Source organism: Ovis aries, chromosome 1, assembly GCF_016772045.2.
Source record: "Ovis aries strain OAR_USU_Benz2616 breed Rambouillet chromosome 1, ARS-UI_Ramb_v3.0, whole genome shotgun sequence".
NCBI lineage: Eukaryota > Metazoa > Chordata > Mammalia > Artiodactyla > Bovidae > Ovis > Ovis aries.
In genome coordinates, this window is record NC_056054.1 from 101,498,245 (window position 1) to 101,515,415 (window position 17,171).

The 17,171-nt window shown below is 46.9% G+C and overlaps 1 protein-coding gene across 4 annotated transcripts in view; it reads left to right on the forward strand.

The window, feature by feature from the left end:
• Positions 1-13,975, forward strand: part of TUFT1 (tuftelin 1) — a 47,737-nt gene extending 33,762 nt beyond the window's left edge. For all 4 annotated transcript variants that reach the window (XM_004002499.5, XM_012181174.4, XM_004002500.5 and 1 more), the window contains 7 exons: positions 2,399-2,512; positions 6,522-6,650; positions 7,404-7,498; positions 9,577-9,682; positions 10,524-10,607; positions 11,533-11,633; positions 12,455-13,975. In XM_004002499.5, coding sequence (XP_004002548.2) covers positions 2,399-2,512; positions 6,522-6,650; positions 7,404-7,498; positions 9,577-9,682; positions 10,524-10,607; positions 11,533-11,633; positions 12,455-12,518 — 693 coding nt within the window. In that variant the 3' untranslated portion in view covers positions 12,519-13,975. The remainder of the gene's footprint in view (positions 1-2,398; positions 2,513-6,521; positions 6,651-7,403; positions 7,499-9,576; positions 9,683-10,523; positions 10,608-11,532; positions 11,634-12,454) is intronic.
• The last annotated feature ends 3,196 nt before the right edge of the window (positions 13,976-17,171 follow it).

Sequence of the window (17,171 nt, forward strand, 5' to 3'; positions counted from 1 at the left end):
CTATTAGTTCTAATATTCTAGTTTAAAGTTCTAGAGTGTTTTTCTGTACATAGGCATCCATATTTAAAAGCCGTGTGTGTGTGTGTATACTAATATATAGACATGTATCATATATATAAATATATGTATATAATATGCACATGCTTTTTACAAATACAGGGTTGTGATAAATAATACATTATTTCTTCTTGTTTTTTTATTTCTTTAAACTGCAGAGTATAGCCTCCTTTCCATGTTAGTACATGTAAATCTGGGGCTTCCCTGATGACTCAGAGGGAAAGAATCTGCCTGCGATGCAGGAGACACAGGTTCGATCCTTGAGTGGGGAAGATCCCCTGGAGAAGGAACAGGCAACCCACTCGAGTACTCTTGCCTGGGAAATCCCATGGACAGTGGAGCCTGGCAGGCTACATACAGTCTGTGGGGTTGCAAAGAGCTGGACACGACTGAGCGACTAAACAACAACGATATATAAATCTGTCTCATTCTTTTGAATAACAACATAGTATTTTTAACCCCCCCAGCTTTATTAATGTATAATCAACAAACACATGGCTATACTTTTTTTAAAAAGGACTTTTGTTGTTATATTTCTTGTGATTATGTAATAATACAAGACATGCACACTGTAGAAAATTATGAAAGAAGAAAAAGATATCAATTGTAATCTACTCAGAGAAAAATCGGTTTGGTGAACTTTCCTTTGTTTTCCCTCCAGTGCAAATATGTGTTTATGATATTGAGATTAGACTGTCTATAGCAGTTCTTTGTACTTATTTCTTAGGCGGTTGTTTTTTGTGTTGGGTGTGTCTGGCCCTCAAGTGCAGAGCTGACTCAGACCTTCCCTTCAGTTCAGGGCTCGTTATCATCACTGGGCCCACAAAGGCCTCTCACTGCTTCGGTTTTGTTTTTTTTTTTTTGGTCTCCCTGACCGAAAGGTGCTCACTCTAACATATTTAATATATAATTTAAATATGCCTATTAAGTATGTTTTTAATTTTCATAATAGACTTGCGCTCTATTTCTTTTTTCCTTTTTCATCCAACACCATATGTTTTAGGGCTCTGTTGACATTGCTGTGTTAAAATCTGTTTTGTTGTCTTTAGCTCCTACATGTAAAATTTTATAACTCTCTTTTATTCTCTTCATACTGTATCATGAAATTTTTCCATGTCAGTAAAGAGTCTTGCGAGAATGACATTTGGATGATTTTTTTTTAAATTAATTTTTTTGGCTGCCCCAGGTCTTGATCTTTATTTGCAGCATACAAACTCTTACTTGTGCCATGTGAGATCTAGTTCCCCCACCAGGGATTAAACCCGGGACCCTGCATTGGGAGCACAGAGTCTTAGCCACTGGACCACCAGGGAAGTCCCTAACAGCTGGATTGGGAATGTTATGATTCTAGCCACTCACTTTAGATGTGCAGTTTGGATTTCTCCCTTCCCCTGAGTCACCATATTTAGCAAATATGCTGTTAGCAACAAGTTATAGTAACACCTGGCACTGTCTGTTCAGCCTTTCTGCTTCCAAGCTCCAAGATATTATCTGGCTTAGTTTTGAGGCAGCCTTGAAGGCAGGGTGTGGTAAGGAGTGTTCTCCCTGTTTCCCAGTTAGAGAAGCAAGGCCCACAGTACTCAGTGATAACACACCACCTGGGACACTGTCCTCTCCTCCCTGCTGAGCTCTGTGCTCTGGTTTGAAGGTGCTGCTGCCTCCCACTGTGCAAGGCAGGGAGAGACTCTTCTGTCAGACTCCAGGGAGCTGGTAACTGTGTGGCAGAAATGGAGGCGAGATCCTACACGCCAGTTCAGCCCTAACCACCCCCAGTTTGGGTGTGTCTGGGGGAGATACTCATAGTAACATCAGTGAGACACCTTTTCCTACATCGCATCTGATTCCTGGATTCACTGGGTCTTTCGCCCTAAGCTGCCTATCTGTCAGTAACCCTTAATCTGCTGATCTCTGTGCCTTGTGGGCTGCGCCCCTCTTGACCAGCATGGCACAGCCCTTGCCCTTGGGGACTGAAGTCTAGAGAGGATCATGGTCCCTGCTCTCAGAGGGCCCTAGTCTGGAGGAAAAGCAGGACACACGTGTAAAGATGGGATAAACATACCTGGTCATCAGTCCGTTGACAAGTATATAAAAACTACTGCAGTGTGTCCTAAAATAATGAGGTGATTGGAAGCTAGTTGAGTTCTTTAGGGTACAAGTATGTTTTCACATGAATAACTTAGAATGCCTGGGTGCCTAAGACTAACTTTACTCCCTTATGCGATGTAAATTTCTTCACGAGGGTGGTCTGGGCCTGTCGGTCCAACAGGTGTGTATTATGGGGCGACCTTGTCTTACCAAGTCACATAGTGGTTTCAGCTTCTCGTCCCTCTCCTGGCTATAGGTGGACGCCTATATAAATGAAGATGTTGAGAGCTTGAGGAAGACGGTTCAGGACTTGCTTGCCAAGCTGCAGGAAGCTGAGCGGCAGCACCAGTCAGACTGTTCGGCTTTTAAGGTGAGATTTGGGATTTGAGGAGAAAGTGCCCTAAGGGCAGGGCCACTGGATGCAGGTGCAGATGAATTTCTTCCTGGCGGAATGCCATCAATCAACTGGAAAGGCTAGGTTTGGTGGCCCGGGGCACTTCCTCTCAACTTTGCTCTTTCTTGGATATCTATAGTTTTTGCTGTCCAAGGCTAGCCCATAGTTTGAAGGTCAGCTTTTGAGTCTCTGCTCTACTGGAGAAATGGCGCTGATTTAGGAGAGCAGGTAAGTCAGAAGTCCTTTCTGTCAATTCATGGAAAGAACTGCTGGGCTGGATGTGCCATGCAGGCAAAGATTATTGCTGTAAAGTTCACCATTGCGTCCCCAGTGTCTGGAACAATTCTAGGCATTGGGTGGGTGCCTCTTAAGTGTAGATAGGATGAGTGGATGGATTGGTGTGGTCTTAAGAAGAAATGTGCCTGTGGAATCAGGAACCTTTAGATCAGTCTTGGCTTTACTACACAGAGCTCTGTGATTTTTTTAAAAATTGAGGTATAATTTATTAACAGTGTTTCAAGTGAAAGCAAAGTCACTCAGTCATGTCTGACTCTTTGTGACCCCATGGATAGTAGCCTATGAGATTCCTCCATGCATGGAATTTTCCAGGCAAGAGTGCTGGAGTGCGTTGCCATTTCCTTCTCCAGTGGATCTTCCCGACCCAGGGATTGAACCCGGGTCTCCCGCATTGCAAGCAGACAGTTTTACTGTCTGAGTCACCAGGGAAGTTCCCCAACAGTGTTTTAAGTGCACAGCAAAGTGATTCAGTTACACACACACATCCACACACATATGTATATTCTTTTTCAGCTTCTTTTCTATTACAGATTATTATGATATCGAATGTTCCTGTGCTATATAGTAGGCCCTTGTTGTTTATCTGTTTTATATATAGTTAGTGTGTATCTGTTAATCCCAAATTCCCAATTTATCCTGCTCCCCACCCAGAGCTCTGTAACCTTGAGTATCTCAATTATTGTTATAAAAGGTTATTACAGAAGATTTTAAAAATACAGAAATCTATATATATAAAGCCCCTTCCCCAACTATTAAAAGTGTGTGAGGTGTTCCATGGTTTCCAGAAAATTCTTGGGGTAGAAGATGAGGTACGCAAGACGAACATAGAGCACTTTCCCTACTGCTCTGTGTGAGAGGAACCATCTGGTTGTTCACTCAGTCATAAATAAGTGATGATAGGATTCTGCCCTGCCCAGGCTTGCCTGGGGCTGATGGAAGGAGAACTCCCAGCCTGAACTCCTCTCTTTCATGGACTAAAGAGAGAATTTTTGAGAGATGTTTTGAGGGTGTGGACCAAAGGTAGTGAGAGTGATTAACTGCCTCAAGAGTAGTTAAAGTCTTATCTGGGTAATTTAACCTCCCTAACCATCAGTTTTAACTTTCGTAAAAAGGGGTTATGAGTTGTCATTATTTAGGAATATAGTATATGATGGAGGTGTCCTTTTAAACCAACAGAGATAGATGAGAATATTCAATAAATGAAGATGGAATTAACTAGTATTAAAAATAAACTACATAGACCCTTAATACGTCACTGTTTACAAAAATAGAATCCAGTTGGATTAAAGAGTAAATGCAGAAAAATAAGATTATGAAGATATTAAAATATATGTAAGGACATATTTTTTTTTTAAGGGTCATGAAATATACCTCGAAAGTTTGGTGCCTTGATTGAGTGAGGTAATATTTGTAAATATATTTATTACTTGAAAGAGTTTTAGAAATAATAAATATTCTACATTTTTCTTAGTCATCAGTTTAACAGGTGGGTTTTCCTGTCCTAAATAAATTAGACTTAGGGTCCCCAGTGGCTCAGTGATAAAGAATCCATCTGCCAATCCAAGAGAAGGGGGTTCAGCCGTGGTTTGGAAAGATGCCCTGGAAATGGAAATGGCAACCCACTCCAGTGTTCCTGTCTAGGAAATCCCATGGACAGAGGAGCTGAGGGCTATAGTCCATGGGATCACAAAGAGTTGAGCACAACTTACTGACTAAATAACAACGACAACGGGGTAATACTAAGATTAATTTGGTCTCAGAACGAAGTAGCTGTGTGGTAAAGGAGTTTATTGAATCTATTTCAGATTCTACGATTTGGATAATTCAGTTGATAATGAATCAGTTTAGTGACCCTTTCTTACTTTCCTAGAATAGAACAGGAGGAAGGGGAGGTTGAGGCTGTAGCACTGACCAGACTGTGAATGTTGGAAATAAATTTCTACATTGAGAAATACTGTGAAGTACTAGTTGGTTTTGGCAGCAAATAGGAGAGCTCTGCTAACCCTGGGTTTCAAAACTTGAGCAAAAGTATCCTCAGTAAAAGCCCAAGGCTGTAAGGCCTGTGATTGCTGGTAAACACACACTCATGGCTTCTTACGAGGAGCTGCCCTTTAACCCCATGACGTGTAGCACAGATCTACAGTAGGAGATGGTCCTTGGGTTGCTCCCACTACTGGGGTAGGTCCCCACACCCTCATGATTAAAGGGTTCCTTTGGGCAGGGCTGGCTGGAACTGTGGGACCGACGTAGCAGAGTCTGGCTTTTTTCCTTTGTGACCTTACAGCTGCATGTGAGGATCATCTGTGGTCCGTTGGTGCTGTGATCCGAGCACACAGCCACCTGGGTGCAATGTTTGTGTACAGAAATGAGAGGCCTTCTTTTTATACTTCTGCCCAAGGAACGGGCCTGTTTCAGGCTAATATGGGACGTTGGAAGGCTTTTCTCAGTCTCTCCGGGTGGATTAGACTCTCTGGTCTGTTTTTCTGAAGCTGGGGGGCAAGAAGGGCAAGATTGTCTATTACCACGAAGACAACCTGTCATTAAGCGTGGGTTTCCCGTTCTACTGGCTCCTGGCTGTCAGGAAGGATTTACTCTGGATGGGGCTGTGTACAATGTGGACAAGTCCCATCACACGTCATCCTTTGCTTTGCTTTCTTCTCCTTGATTCTGACTTCGGGAGGAGCCAGACAAACTGGTTGCTGGTGTTTCGTTTTACCAGGCCTGGTTAGGCTTTCCAGAGATTACCCAAATTCTTTTAGTCTCTGACTGGGGAGTCAGAGTGGGATACCTGGAAAGCATTGAAATCGATGATGAAGCAACTGAGTTTACTGTCATTTACTGGCTGTGTAATCTTGAATAGGTCATTTTTCCTTTAGTTGTGAAAGGAGAGGGTTGGACTAGATGGTCATCCAGTCCATTCATGATGTTACAGAGCTCTGGCTGTGTGCTCAGTGCTGTGCTAAGCTCTGGAAAGGTAGTGGTGCCCAGCGTCTCTGCCGTCGTGAAGCTGATGGTCTCCTGGGGGGTGCGCACAAGCGACCAGGCAAAATCTGCTCGGTGCATAAGAGGTTAGACACACAAAGGACACACACCTCATCCGAGCTCCAGCTCCCTGGAAGAAGGGTGTCTAAGCTGAGACCTGAAAGATGATCAGGAGTTGGCAAAATGCACACAGGAGGAAAGGAGGCAAGTTCTTATTTTACTTTTTCACTCTAAATTCCACTTCTATCCTTTCCATATTGCAAAATTCTTCCTGGTGCTAGTAATGGTCTGGGTGCTGTTTTGAGCCTTTCCAGGATTGCTGGAAGTGAGGATGAGGAAGAGTGGGAGACAGAAGGAGGGACACAGAGATTCCTCCATTGGATTCTTTGTATTAGAAAGAAAGTCATGGCACTGGTTTAAGCTTGGGTGACCCTGGAGGGCTGGTGGGGATGCTGAAGACGTCAGCTATCTGGAAAGCGGAGCTTATGGGTTCCAGGTGTCACTCTGATTATGTGACAGTTTTCCTTGGGAGTGGAGTTAATCTGCTGGTCTCCTGAGTGGTCCTGGAACAGTGATGGGGAGACAGCGGTGTGCCCATCAGGGTTGCCTCCTCCTCCCATCCCTGCACCCTCATTCCTGGGTTTTGTCCTTTTTATCTACGTTTGTCCTTCCACACAGTTCACAAAGTCCCCATCCTGTGTCCCAGGTCACACTCAGCCAGTACCAGAGAGAAGCCAAACAGAGCCAGGTGGCCCTACAGAGAGCGGAGGACAGAGCGGAGCAGAAGGAAGCAGAAGTCGGGGAGCTGCAGAGGCGCTTGCTGGGAATGGAGACGGTAACTGCTGGGGTCTTGCTCTTCAGCACCCATACTCCTGGGCTGGAAGGTGCGGGTGGACTGCCTGAGATGGTTGCAGAGACCTTCCTTTTCTTAGCGGTTCTAGAAAAGCGCATTTCACAGCTTCGTTTGGAATACTGTTTAGCCCTTAAGGAATGGGGAGATTTTTTTTTTTTTTTAATCTTTTATTTATGTATTTGGCTATGCTGGGTCTTAGTTGCAGTGTATGGGATCTTTAGTTGTGGCATGCAGGATCTAGTTTCCCAACCAGGTATCGAACCTGGGTCTCTACATTGGGAGCACAGAGTCTTAGCCACTGGGCACCAGGGAAGTCCCAGGGAAGGTCTTTCTTTATCTAACTTAGCTCTTGGTAACTCGACTTGAACCCATTTCCATTTTAGGTGGGTTCTGGTAGAGCTGCCCTTTGGCCTTTGAAGACAGTTCTTCAGGAGACACTCAGCCTAGTTCCCTGGGGATCGGTAGCCAGAGCTGGCAGGTGGACCCAGCTGATGCAGGGCCAGATTCTCCCTTCGGGCAGCTGGGCGAGGCTGAGAAGTTTCTATGTGCTGAGGGTGGGAAGGGTTATCCCTGTTAGGGGAGAGCACCCCATCAAACCAGCTTGACCTGCTGCTCCCTGGCAGCTGTCCCAGGCCCCGCAGGGGCTGAGTGCCAGCCCTTGGTGCCCATCTTACCCCGAACACAGATACCGTCACCGTCTCCTCATTGTAGATTTTCTTTCCTTTGGCCCACCAGGAGTATCAGGCCTTACTGGCGAAGGTCAGGGAAGGGGAGACAGCCCTGGAGGAACTTCGGAGTAAGAACGTTGACTGCCGAGCAGAACAAGAAAAGTAAGGGCCCTGGCTCAGCGTGAGGTCGGGGTGCAGGGAGGAGAGGGTGCCGTCCTGGGGAGGAAGCTGGTGCTGATGTCAGGTCTTCCAGCTCTGACTCACTGTGTGCCTGCTTGGGGTGGGGCCCTGCCCAGGGAGATACTGTGGGGAGGCTGCCATGTCTGAGGCACTCATTTTCCAATACCTGAAGAAAAGGCTTCTGTGGTTGTAGGGACAGGGGCAGGCGGGAGCGGGTGAAATGTCTACCGTTGCTGCACATCATTTTGAGATTCTGAGTTGTTACACTGGATGTGTTACTGGATTGCACCATAGCCTACTCCCCCCTAAACACAGTGTTAGCTGCTCAGTCGTGTCTGCTCTGTGTGACCCCACGGACTGTAGCCTCCCAGGCTCCTCTGTCCATGGGATTCTCCAGGCAAGAATACTGGAGTGGGTTGCCATGCCCTGCTCCATGGGAATCTTCCTGATGCAGAGTTTGAACCCACATCTCTTACATCTCCTGCATTGGCACGTGGGGTCTTTACCACTTGTGCCACCTGGGAAGATCACAAATGGTAAATCAAATGTCACATTAGCATATTGGGGGACTTCCCTGGTGGTCTAGCAGGTAAGACTCCACGTTCCCAATGCAGGGGGTCCAGGTTCGATCCCTGATTGGGGAACTAGATCGCACATTCTGCAACTAAGATTTCACATGCCTCAGCTAAAGATCCTGCATGCTGCAATGAAGATTGAAGATCCTGAGTGCCGCAACTGAGACTTGACGCAGTCAAATAAATAATTAAAAACCTGGACCTTTCTAAGCTCAACAGACATTACCTGACGGGCCTTCTAAGGCATTCCAAGACGAACAGACCCAATCCTTGCCTTCTTGGACCCTTGGTCTGCTAGGGTCATCTTCTCTCCTTTGGGATAACCTTGATCTAGGCCTTCCTGGCATGGTAAATACAGACATCTTATTGTAACCTTCTTTTAGACTTCATAGCAGAATTGCTTTAAATTACTCAGCGCTCCCTCACCACTCCTGTGGTGGAGGTGCTCACAGGCGGGAGCCTGAGTGGAAGGAGCAGGAGAGACAAAGAAGACCAGATAACCGAGATTTGGGGTGGGCAAGTGACCGTTGCACATCAGAAACACTGATTTTCTCAATAAAAGGAGACCAAGGAATAGAGCGCTGGAGAGCTGAGGGTGGGAACTTAGAATGCTTGAAATTAGGAAGCGTGAGTTGGGCTCGGATTGCATTGTCCCCCACCCCTAGAGCTGCCCATCTTCTAGCAATGCGCTCTTGTCTGCTTCCTCAGGCAGACCCAGAGAATAATGGGTATCAGCAATTCTTAAATGCCCTGAACTCCTGGGCACTCTCCCCAGCCGCCTGGCCTTTGGAGATCTTGACCCAGTTTGCTTAGAAGATGCAAAGGAATCAGCAGTGTCTGGGAACCAAGAGACTTAGACTTGGGACTTCCCTCGTGGCCCAGTGGTTATGACTTCTCACTCCCAGTGCTCTGCACTGGGCATGGGTTTGATCCCAGGTCAGGGGACTAAGATCCCACATACTGCCCGGCACAGCCGAAAAACAAAACAAAACCAGACTTGTGTGAAGAAGCGTTAAGGGTCCTCAAATCTTATCTCCCTCTTGCTGTAAAATCCCTGCTAACAGCTTGATGGTCTTGGGTATCATAATCCCAGCTCGTACATGAATCTTTCCAGGAATAAGGAGCTCATTAGACATGAGGCAGTCCACTTTCTGACAACTTTAATTCTGAGAATGTCTTTCCTATGTTATTAAATAACATAAGAACTGCTACCTTGGTACATCTACCTATCGGCTCTAGTTTTACTGGTGAAACTTTCCAGAATGATTTATCCTGTCTAACCTTTCTGAGCCTCAGTTCCCTTGTTTGGGCTGGATGATCTCTAGTATGCTTCCGATGTGTGTTCCCACTGCCTCCTCCTTTCAGCAGAGCTGGGGTAGAAGGAAGCACACCTGACTGGAACCCCCTGAGCTCAGGGTCCTTACTGTGACCAGGTGGAGAAGGCACCTTTCCCTCTTACCTCAGCCTTTCGGTCTTAATTCCCAGGGCTGCTAACCTGGAGAAGGAAGTGGCTGGGCTGCGGGAGAAGATCCACCACTTGGATGACATGCTTAAGAGCCAGCAGCGGAAGGTCCGGCAGATGATAGAGCAGGTACATGGGTAACCCTGCTCTGGGGGCGCATGTTGGGAGTCTCTGCGTTGTGTCTAGCCCTGTTTTCCTGTCAAGCCTACACCTTTATTTATTGATTCTCCTGGGTATCTTGTCTTACATTCTTGAGTGTCCCATAAAACACTCAAGTCTGCCTATTAAATTAGGGTGATTGGGATTTGCTGTTCTTCCATCTTTCCCCTACTTTTTTGGTAATTTGCCTTGTGGTTTTCCATGGGAAAAGAAGGATAAGGTTAATCTTCCTTGCTCGTTAAAAAGTGCTGGTAAATAAGTAATTAAGTCGCAATAAACTCACTTATCTGTGTGTAGATTTTCAACCTTTGCACCTCGTGATGTATTTTCTGCTTTTCCTTGCCTGAACTTCCGGCGGTCAGAATGTGCTGTTTTGTGGAGTTGTTCTGAGAATTTCAGAGCCCCTAGTTGGGGGTGCGTAGCTGTGGCACGCCAGCTCCATGCGCGCTAGGATTTCTTCCATCTTGTTCACCGCTGTTTCCCATTGTCTAAAATAGGGACTGTCATATAGTCTGGCATTCAGTATCCCTTTCTTGAACCAATACATCATTTGCATTTCCCAAAGGCAAATGAAATGGTTTTTGAGCCATCCATTATTTTGGATTATGAGGGTGGTGATCCCCCTCACCCCCCTCACACAAATCTGGAATAATCAAGAGTTTAGTGTTTACTGAAAAGCTAAGGAAGTCACGTGAGAGGTGCAGTACTCTGCCCTTTGTCTCCGCTGGCTCCCCCAGCAGCCGGGCAAAGTTGGATGAGTATGTCATGAGTCATTTCAGAATGAGCCCTAGTGTCTCCCACATCTTTGCAGCTCCAGAACTCAAAAGCTGTGATCCAGTCCAAGGATACCACCATCCAGGAGCTCAAGGAGAAGATTGCCTACCTGGAAGCCGAGGTGTGTGTTCCGGGCAGCCCCGGGGAGGGGACAGACTCTTGAAGAAGAATCTGGACACGGGGAGGGGGAGATTCTGGAGGGGTCTTGGTCGTATCTTGCTGCTGCTCAGAAGTGAGTATCTGAGGTAGCTGGTTGATCTCCAGCTTTTCTGCTGACTGAACGTTTTCTGAGACTCTTCAGGGATTGTGGGCAATGGTAAGACCTGTCCCCACTCTGAAGGGATCGTCCTTGTGGTGCCACCCCTGTGCCACAGCAGCATGGAGGCCGGCCCTTCATTCTGATTCTGTGGGCTTAGCAGAGGAGCTGACAGTGGAGCTGAGCCTTGAAGGAGAACACATCCTATAAATGGAGTCTTCTCCACGGCTAAGGTGATGGGCTCGATTGCCTAAGGAGTTCTTCTTGGTCTGATGTCCACCGTACTTCAGAGGCCTTCCTGTCCATTGACTGGCTCCCTGAGATTGCTTTGCAGCCATTGTGTGAGGGTGTCTCAGATAGAGGGGGAGATCAAAAGAAATAGGAGACAGAGTTGTTCATCTCCAGGGAGTCTGCAGTCTAGATTTAGAGATAAAATCCTTTAAACATATACCTAAGGATACTTTATAGAAAAGCGTATCAGCAAATGCAAGTAAATTTCTCAACAGACTCTAGGAGATTATATGTAGGAAATGTGTAGAGGGGAAGTATAGGAGATGATCGGTGTTTAACAGTTATCGAGAGAACACATCCTCAGGGAAGGAGGCTGGAGCAAGTACTGAAGGAGAGTGCAACCTGGAGTGCTGAAGATGAGGGCTTCCTGGTGGTGGCAGGCGCAGTGGGGTGGGGGTGACGGCAGCACCTAGATCTGGAGACCAGGATGAGCTGGTTAGATGTGACCCACAGCAAACCGGAAGCGACCCAATTCTAATCTCATAAACTTGCATTACAGAATTTAGAGATGCATGACCGGATGGAACACCTGATAGAAAAACAGATCAGTCATGGCAACTTCAGCACCCAGAACCGGGCCAAGACCGAGAACCTGGGCAGGTGAGTGAGTGCGCATGGAGCGGAGCCCAGGAAGGAAGTGAAGGAAGGTGGGGCAGAGCCACAGGAAGGAAACCTTCAGTACCAAGGCCAAGATGAGGCTCTCCAAAGTCCAGTTTCTTTCTCTCTGTCTCTCATCTGGCCCATTCTCCACCTGAACCACTTTCTAACCAGGTTAGAGTAGAGCCTGATACCACAACCCCAGGGAGGCCCATGGACAACACAAGAGGCATATGAACCCCTGAAATTGGAGGCAAAAATTGTGACTGTTACCAAGGGCATATGGAGCTTCCCAGGTGGTACAGTGATAAAGAACCCGCCTGCTAATGCAGGAGGTGCAAAGAGATGCAGGTTCGATCCCTGGGTTAGGAAAATCCTGTGGAGTAGGAAATAGCAACCCACTCTAGTATTCTTGCCTGGAAAATTCCATGGACAAAGGAGCCTGGCGGAGGACAGTCCGTGGGGTCGCAGAGTCGGACGTGATTGAGCACACACATACACAGCAAGGGCTTTGTCTAGGGAGAGGGCTTTTTGTTTCTGCGAGAGTCATAGAAAGGTCTAAAACTTTGAAAAAAAAAAAAAATCAGGAATCACAGCCATCCCGTTCCTTAGGTGTTCAGCTGCACCCTCTGTGTTCCCCACCCCTGTCATGAGATAAAAGCACCAGTCCCCTGGCCGCTTAGCCCTGGCAGTGATGGTTTCAGGACATTAGAACCAAGAGATCAGTGGGCCCTGCAGGGTGGGACCTGGAGGCAAGCCAGAGGGGTGGCTCTGGGAAGGCTGGGCCATGACAGGGCACTCAGCATTTCTGACTTTCTTTTCAGCATCAGGATATCCAAGCCCCCCAGCCCAAAGCCCATGCCTCTCATCCGAGTGGTGGAAACATGAGCCCAAGGAGGTGGACGTTGCTGCCGCCTCTGGCCTGCGGAGGAGCCCACCGCCCCTGGAGGCCGCCAGCCCTGACTTTGACCTCCCAACTGCTCCCTGGCTGTGCTCAGGCCCAGGCTTCACGGTTCTGTACGCTGGGCAGACGGAGGACTAACGCCCCTCTGGACACTGTGGCCTCTGGAGGCTGGTACCCGGCCTGCAGGAGCCAGGGCAGTAGCCTTGTTCCTGTATTTACTATTTCTCTCTGTAGCAGAGCCTCCCTTCTGTTGTAGATTGGAGTTCAGCTGCCCCAGAAGCAGGCCCTCCGTGGGTCAGGTCGAGAGAGGTGGTGAGATCTGCCCTAGAAGCTGGAGTCCTGGGGGAGCAGAGTTCCTTCCGTAAACATAGCTCAGTTCTTAGCAACAAACTGTTTTTCTACTTGCTCCACCCTCAGCCCGTGCTGAGCAGGGCCTCCTGCAGACAGACTGTGGGGCTACCTGTCATGGCCTGGTCAGAGTCAGTGAACCTCAACTTTGACCAGATGGTCTTGTCTTTGGGGGAGGGGAAATGTCCTTCAAGGCGTAGCTATGAGCAGAAAGGTTCTGTGAGGCCACGGACAGTTATGGGCAACTTCTCTCTGCTGTGAAGGCTCCCAGAACCTCTTAGGGTTTCCCCCTATGGAGGTGCAAGATACACCTCATTCTTCTTGACTCAGAGCCTAAAAACTGTTTTCACTGGGTTGCATCGATCTCAGCGAAGAAACTCTGTGGTATTTATTTTGCTAAGTTATTGGTGTTTTTCCTTCCATCTCACAACTGATTTAATCCCAGAGTTCTGCAGTCTTTTGCGGTGTTTGGATTTACTTGACAGAGGGAAAAGAGCATTTCTAATGGACTCATCGATTTCAAAATGATGTTATAAGTCTTTTCCTCCCTTTCCTCTACCTGCTGCCTTTCCCTTCCTCCTCCAAACCTCAGGAAGGCAAGTATATTTACCCTGAGGCATCAGGGTTTGCATGTCTGTTGTTTGGGGGAAGACAGCAATCAGGTGGGATTGAATCCCTCTCTTAACCCTGCTGTGCCTGGGTGCTCCATCATCAGTTTGTTATCCTGGCTCTGAATGAACCTGCCACTTGTCTGTGTTTTCTTTAGGGCTCTTCCTGCAGCCTTAAGAAGAAATTAAGCAGCAGAATGTGGTACTCTAGGACACAGAAAATGAAAAATAAACATTAAGTCTCTTCAGGTTCTCCTTGGCTCAAAACCAGAAGCCTTAAGTCTGTGGTTTCTGTGCATTGGGGCTGAGCTCCCATGCTAGCTTTGTTCATCGTGGTGTTCTGGTGTTCTTCACACCATTCCCATTTGTACAATGAGGGGGTTGCACCAGATAACTTCCATGGGTCCTTCCAGTTCTGATACTCTTTCCCATGGCATATTCTTTGTATGGTGAGTTTAATAAATTATGTTAATGTGTCTCTTTGAGCTCCTGGTGTGGTTTCTTTGCACTTTGCAGGGAGGATGAAAGAACATAATTCTAGTGCTTCTTGCAGGTGGGCGCCCTGTTGTCCATATCTGGAAGGTGTGGAGACAGCCCCAGTATTATGATTTGGGGACTTAGAGGCATTCAGAGGAGTTAAGAGTACCTCTGTTAAGCAGCTCAGCTCCATGGTCTGAGTCCTTATTGTAGGAGGTAGCCCCTAACTTTTGCTCTGACCCATCTGGGGTTGTGGCCTTGTGGGATCCTTAAGCTTGGCCAGTTGGAAAAGAGCTGCTCGCAGACAGAGGTCTCGTGATTATTCGGAGATTTACCGATCTCAAAACTTAGAGATTTATTTGTAGACAGAGGTCCTGTGATTACTTAGAGTTTTACCAATCCCAAAACAGATTGACCGATCAGCACTGGAGAGAGGTGACTAACACCATATCCTTCGCAGAAATGAAAAGCTGACTGCAGCTGTTTGAGGCTTTAGGTTTTGGCATCTCTACGTATTGCATTCAGTTAATCCAATGATTATCTTTTTCTTTCTGCCAAAAAAAAATGTAGTTGACTGCAGGGCCCAACTGGGACATAGCTAAATTTACAGGAATCTTCCCTGGACCGAAGGAACTAGAAACCCCCTTCATCTCTGGCCCCAATTCCTCTCTCGTCCCCTTTCTCCTTCAGTCAGAAAAGTGTAATATTTTTCTCTTGTGACTTTTCTTCCCCTTTTTGTTTCTCAGCTAATTCACGGCTTCAGAATGCACGGGAAACCTCCTTCCATTCCAGACCTGGGTTTGTCTTTGAGCAGCCTGAGTTCTCTGCCTCCTCTGGCAGTCTTGCCTGGCATGGGAGTATCTAGACTGTGCTTGTTTTCAGAATATTAAGAGGGTGGAAGCAGGGTGGGGTTGCCTAAGGTGCCAAGATGACTTGCAGAGCTGGAAGAAGATGGAGTGAGCCCAGGGAAGAGAAGCTCTGGACTCAACCTCAAGGACCTGGTGAGACAGCAGAGATCGGACTTGCAGGTAATGAAACGGCCTGGAAATGTTCTGGGGAACAGAGCTAGAGCTCTAACGGGAGTTCCCTGGCGGTTTGGTGCTTAGGACTCTGTGTTTTCACTGCCATGGGCCTGCGTTCAATCCCTGGTTGGGGAATTAAGATCCCACAAGCTACACAGCATGACTGGAAAAAAAAAAAAAGAGAGCTCCGGGAGATTCCTGGGACCAAAAAGTACCTGTGGTGTACATTTCCCCAAGTTTAGTTGTACCACTGCCAAAAGGAACGGGCTAAGGAGGTTCTGTGGGAAGAGAAATAGGCAAGGAAAAGATAGTTTATATCCTGGCAACCTTTTCAATTAGAGATGGAGAATGGGGACTGGAGAGCGGGTAGAGGCCCAGGCCTGAGAAAGGGCGTGGTGAGAAGCTGCTCCTGACTAGCAGCCTGTTTATTGCCTGTGTTATGTCATGTGTAAGCCCCTCCTCTGTGCTCACTGAATGTGCTGTAGAGAGAAGATTGAGTCTGATTCTCTGGGACCTTTGCCATGATGGCCTGTTTCTTTGAGCTGGGTGCTGAGAGCTGCCCGGACACGCAGCCGTCATCAGCAGCACCCTGTAAACTGGGAGTATCACCTCAACGTGGGAAAAGCTTGGAAGAGTGCTCCCTGCCTCCTGAATAACTGCCCCTGTCCTCCCACCTCTTTATTTGTCCCCTCCCTGGGTAGAAAAAAGCCTAATCGGGACCTGGTATTTCAACTAAATGATGTATTGGGCCTTTTTTTAAAAACTTAATACCTGAAACCAAAAATTGACTTATTTTCATCTCTGTTTCAAAAAACTTTGCATTATGAAATGTTCCATGATGTCCTCTGGAAAGATGCTTTGACATGAGGTGGCTAAAGCGACTTAACTTGACTGAGGAGGGTAATACTCTGTCTCTAATCAGCACTTTGATGTCTGTTGCTGGTTTTTGTGGGGCCTCTGCTAATCCCCTGGGCTCCCTCGTTCCTCAGAGCCAAGCATTGCGGAGCGCAGGCCTGAGTTTGTTCAGGCTCTGACCCAACAGCAGATGTTCGCCTAGGGCCCTTGGCCTCTTTTCCATGCTTCGATTTAGGACTCTAGCTTTGCATAGAGAAATCGTTTCCTATCTTCCTTGTCCCAGTTCTAAGCACCATGGCCTTGAAACTCAAAGTTGGAGACCTAAATATTCTCTCGCTCCTCTTTCTCCAAGGAAAATCCTTATCCAGGCTGAGGCTAAAGAAGATCTTTTTTTTTTTTTTTTTCCCCAAAAGGTGAGAAATTTCTAGCTGTGTGTGCTCTTATGGATTGGCAGTGAGACCTACACTTTGAACTCTCAAATGTGTGGGCCTTTTCTCCTAGAATCTCTCTTCCTCTGGAGCCCTCTGGGACATGGGCTTGAGGATAGATGGTGGCAGGATAATTAATTTCCTGATCAGGTGTTGGCCTCCAAGTCTTAGACCTCAGGACCTCAACAAGCTGAGGGGAAGTCATTTGTCCTCATGACTTCATCTATCAATTCAGTGCTGATTACGCATCTCACCTTTCCTCCCCCTCACTAGTATTCCAAGCCAGACTCGTGCATGTCTGCAGGAGTTGGGGCACCCTTATGTCTGTTTTATATCTATTTCTATGTGTTTGAACTGGCCTGCTATGTAAAATATATAATTATGGAGGAAAATCAGAAAAATACTAATATTTAGGGAAAATACTAGTTTTTGTAATAATTTATCAGTTATAATTATAAAATAATATAATAATATTATCAGTTTTTATAATAATTGTTTGGCTGTGTTGAGTCTTAGTGGTGGCACACATGATCTTTGTTATACTTTCTTTCATTGTGCATGGACTTGCTAGTTGCGTGCTTGGGCGTACTTGCTTCTCAGCATGTGGGATTTTAGTTCTCTGACCAGGAATAAACCTGCATCCTCTGCATTGCAAGGTGGATTCTGAACCACTGAACCACCAGGAAAAACTCACTTTTCCACCTGTATGTCTTCTTTACAACATACACAGACCACTTCACTTGTGGTCACCAAGTATGTGGGGTTTTCTGCCCCCCACAACAGGCAATTCTTAGCAACCACCAGCTGGGTTTAGCTCAATTCTGACACCATCTACCTGGAGATAAAGTGAAGTCGCTCAGTCGTGTCCAACTCTTTGCGACCCCACGGATAGTAGACTA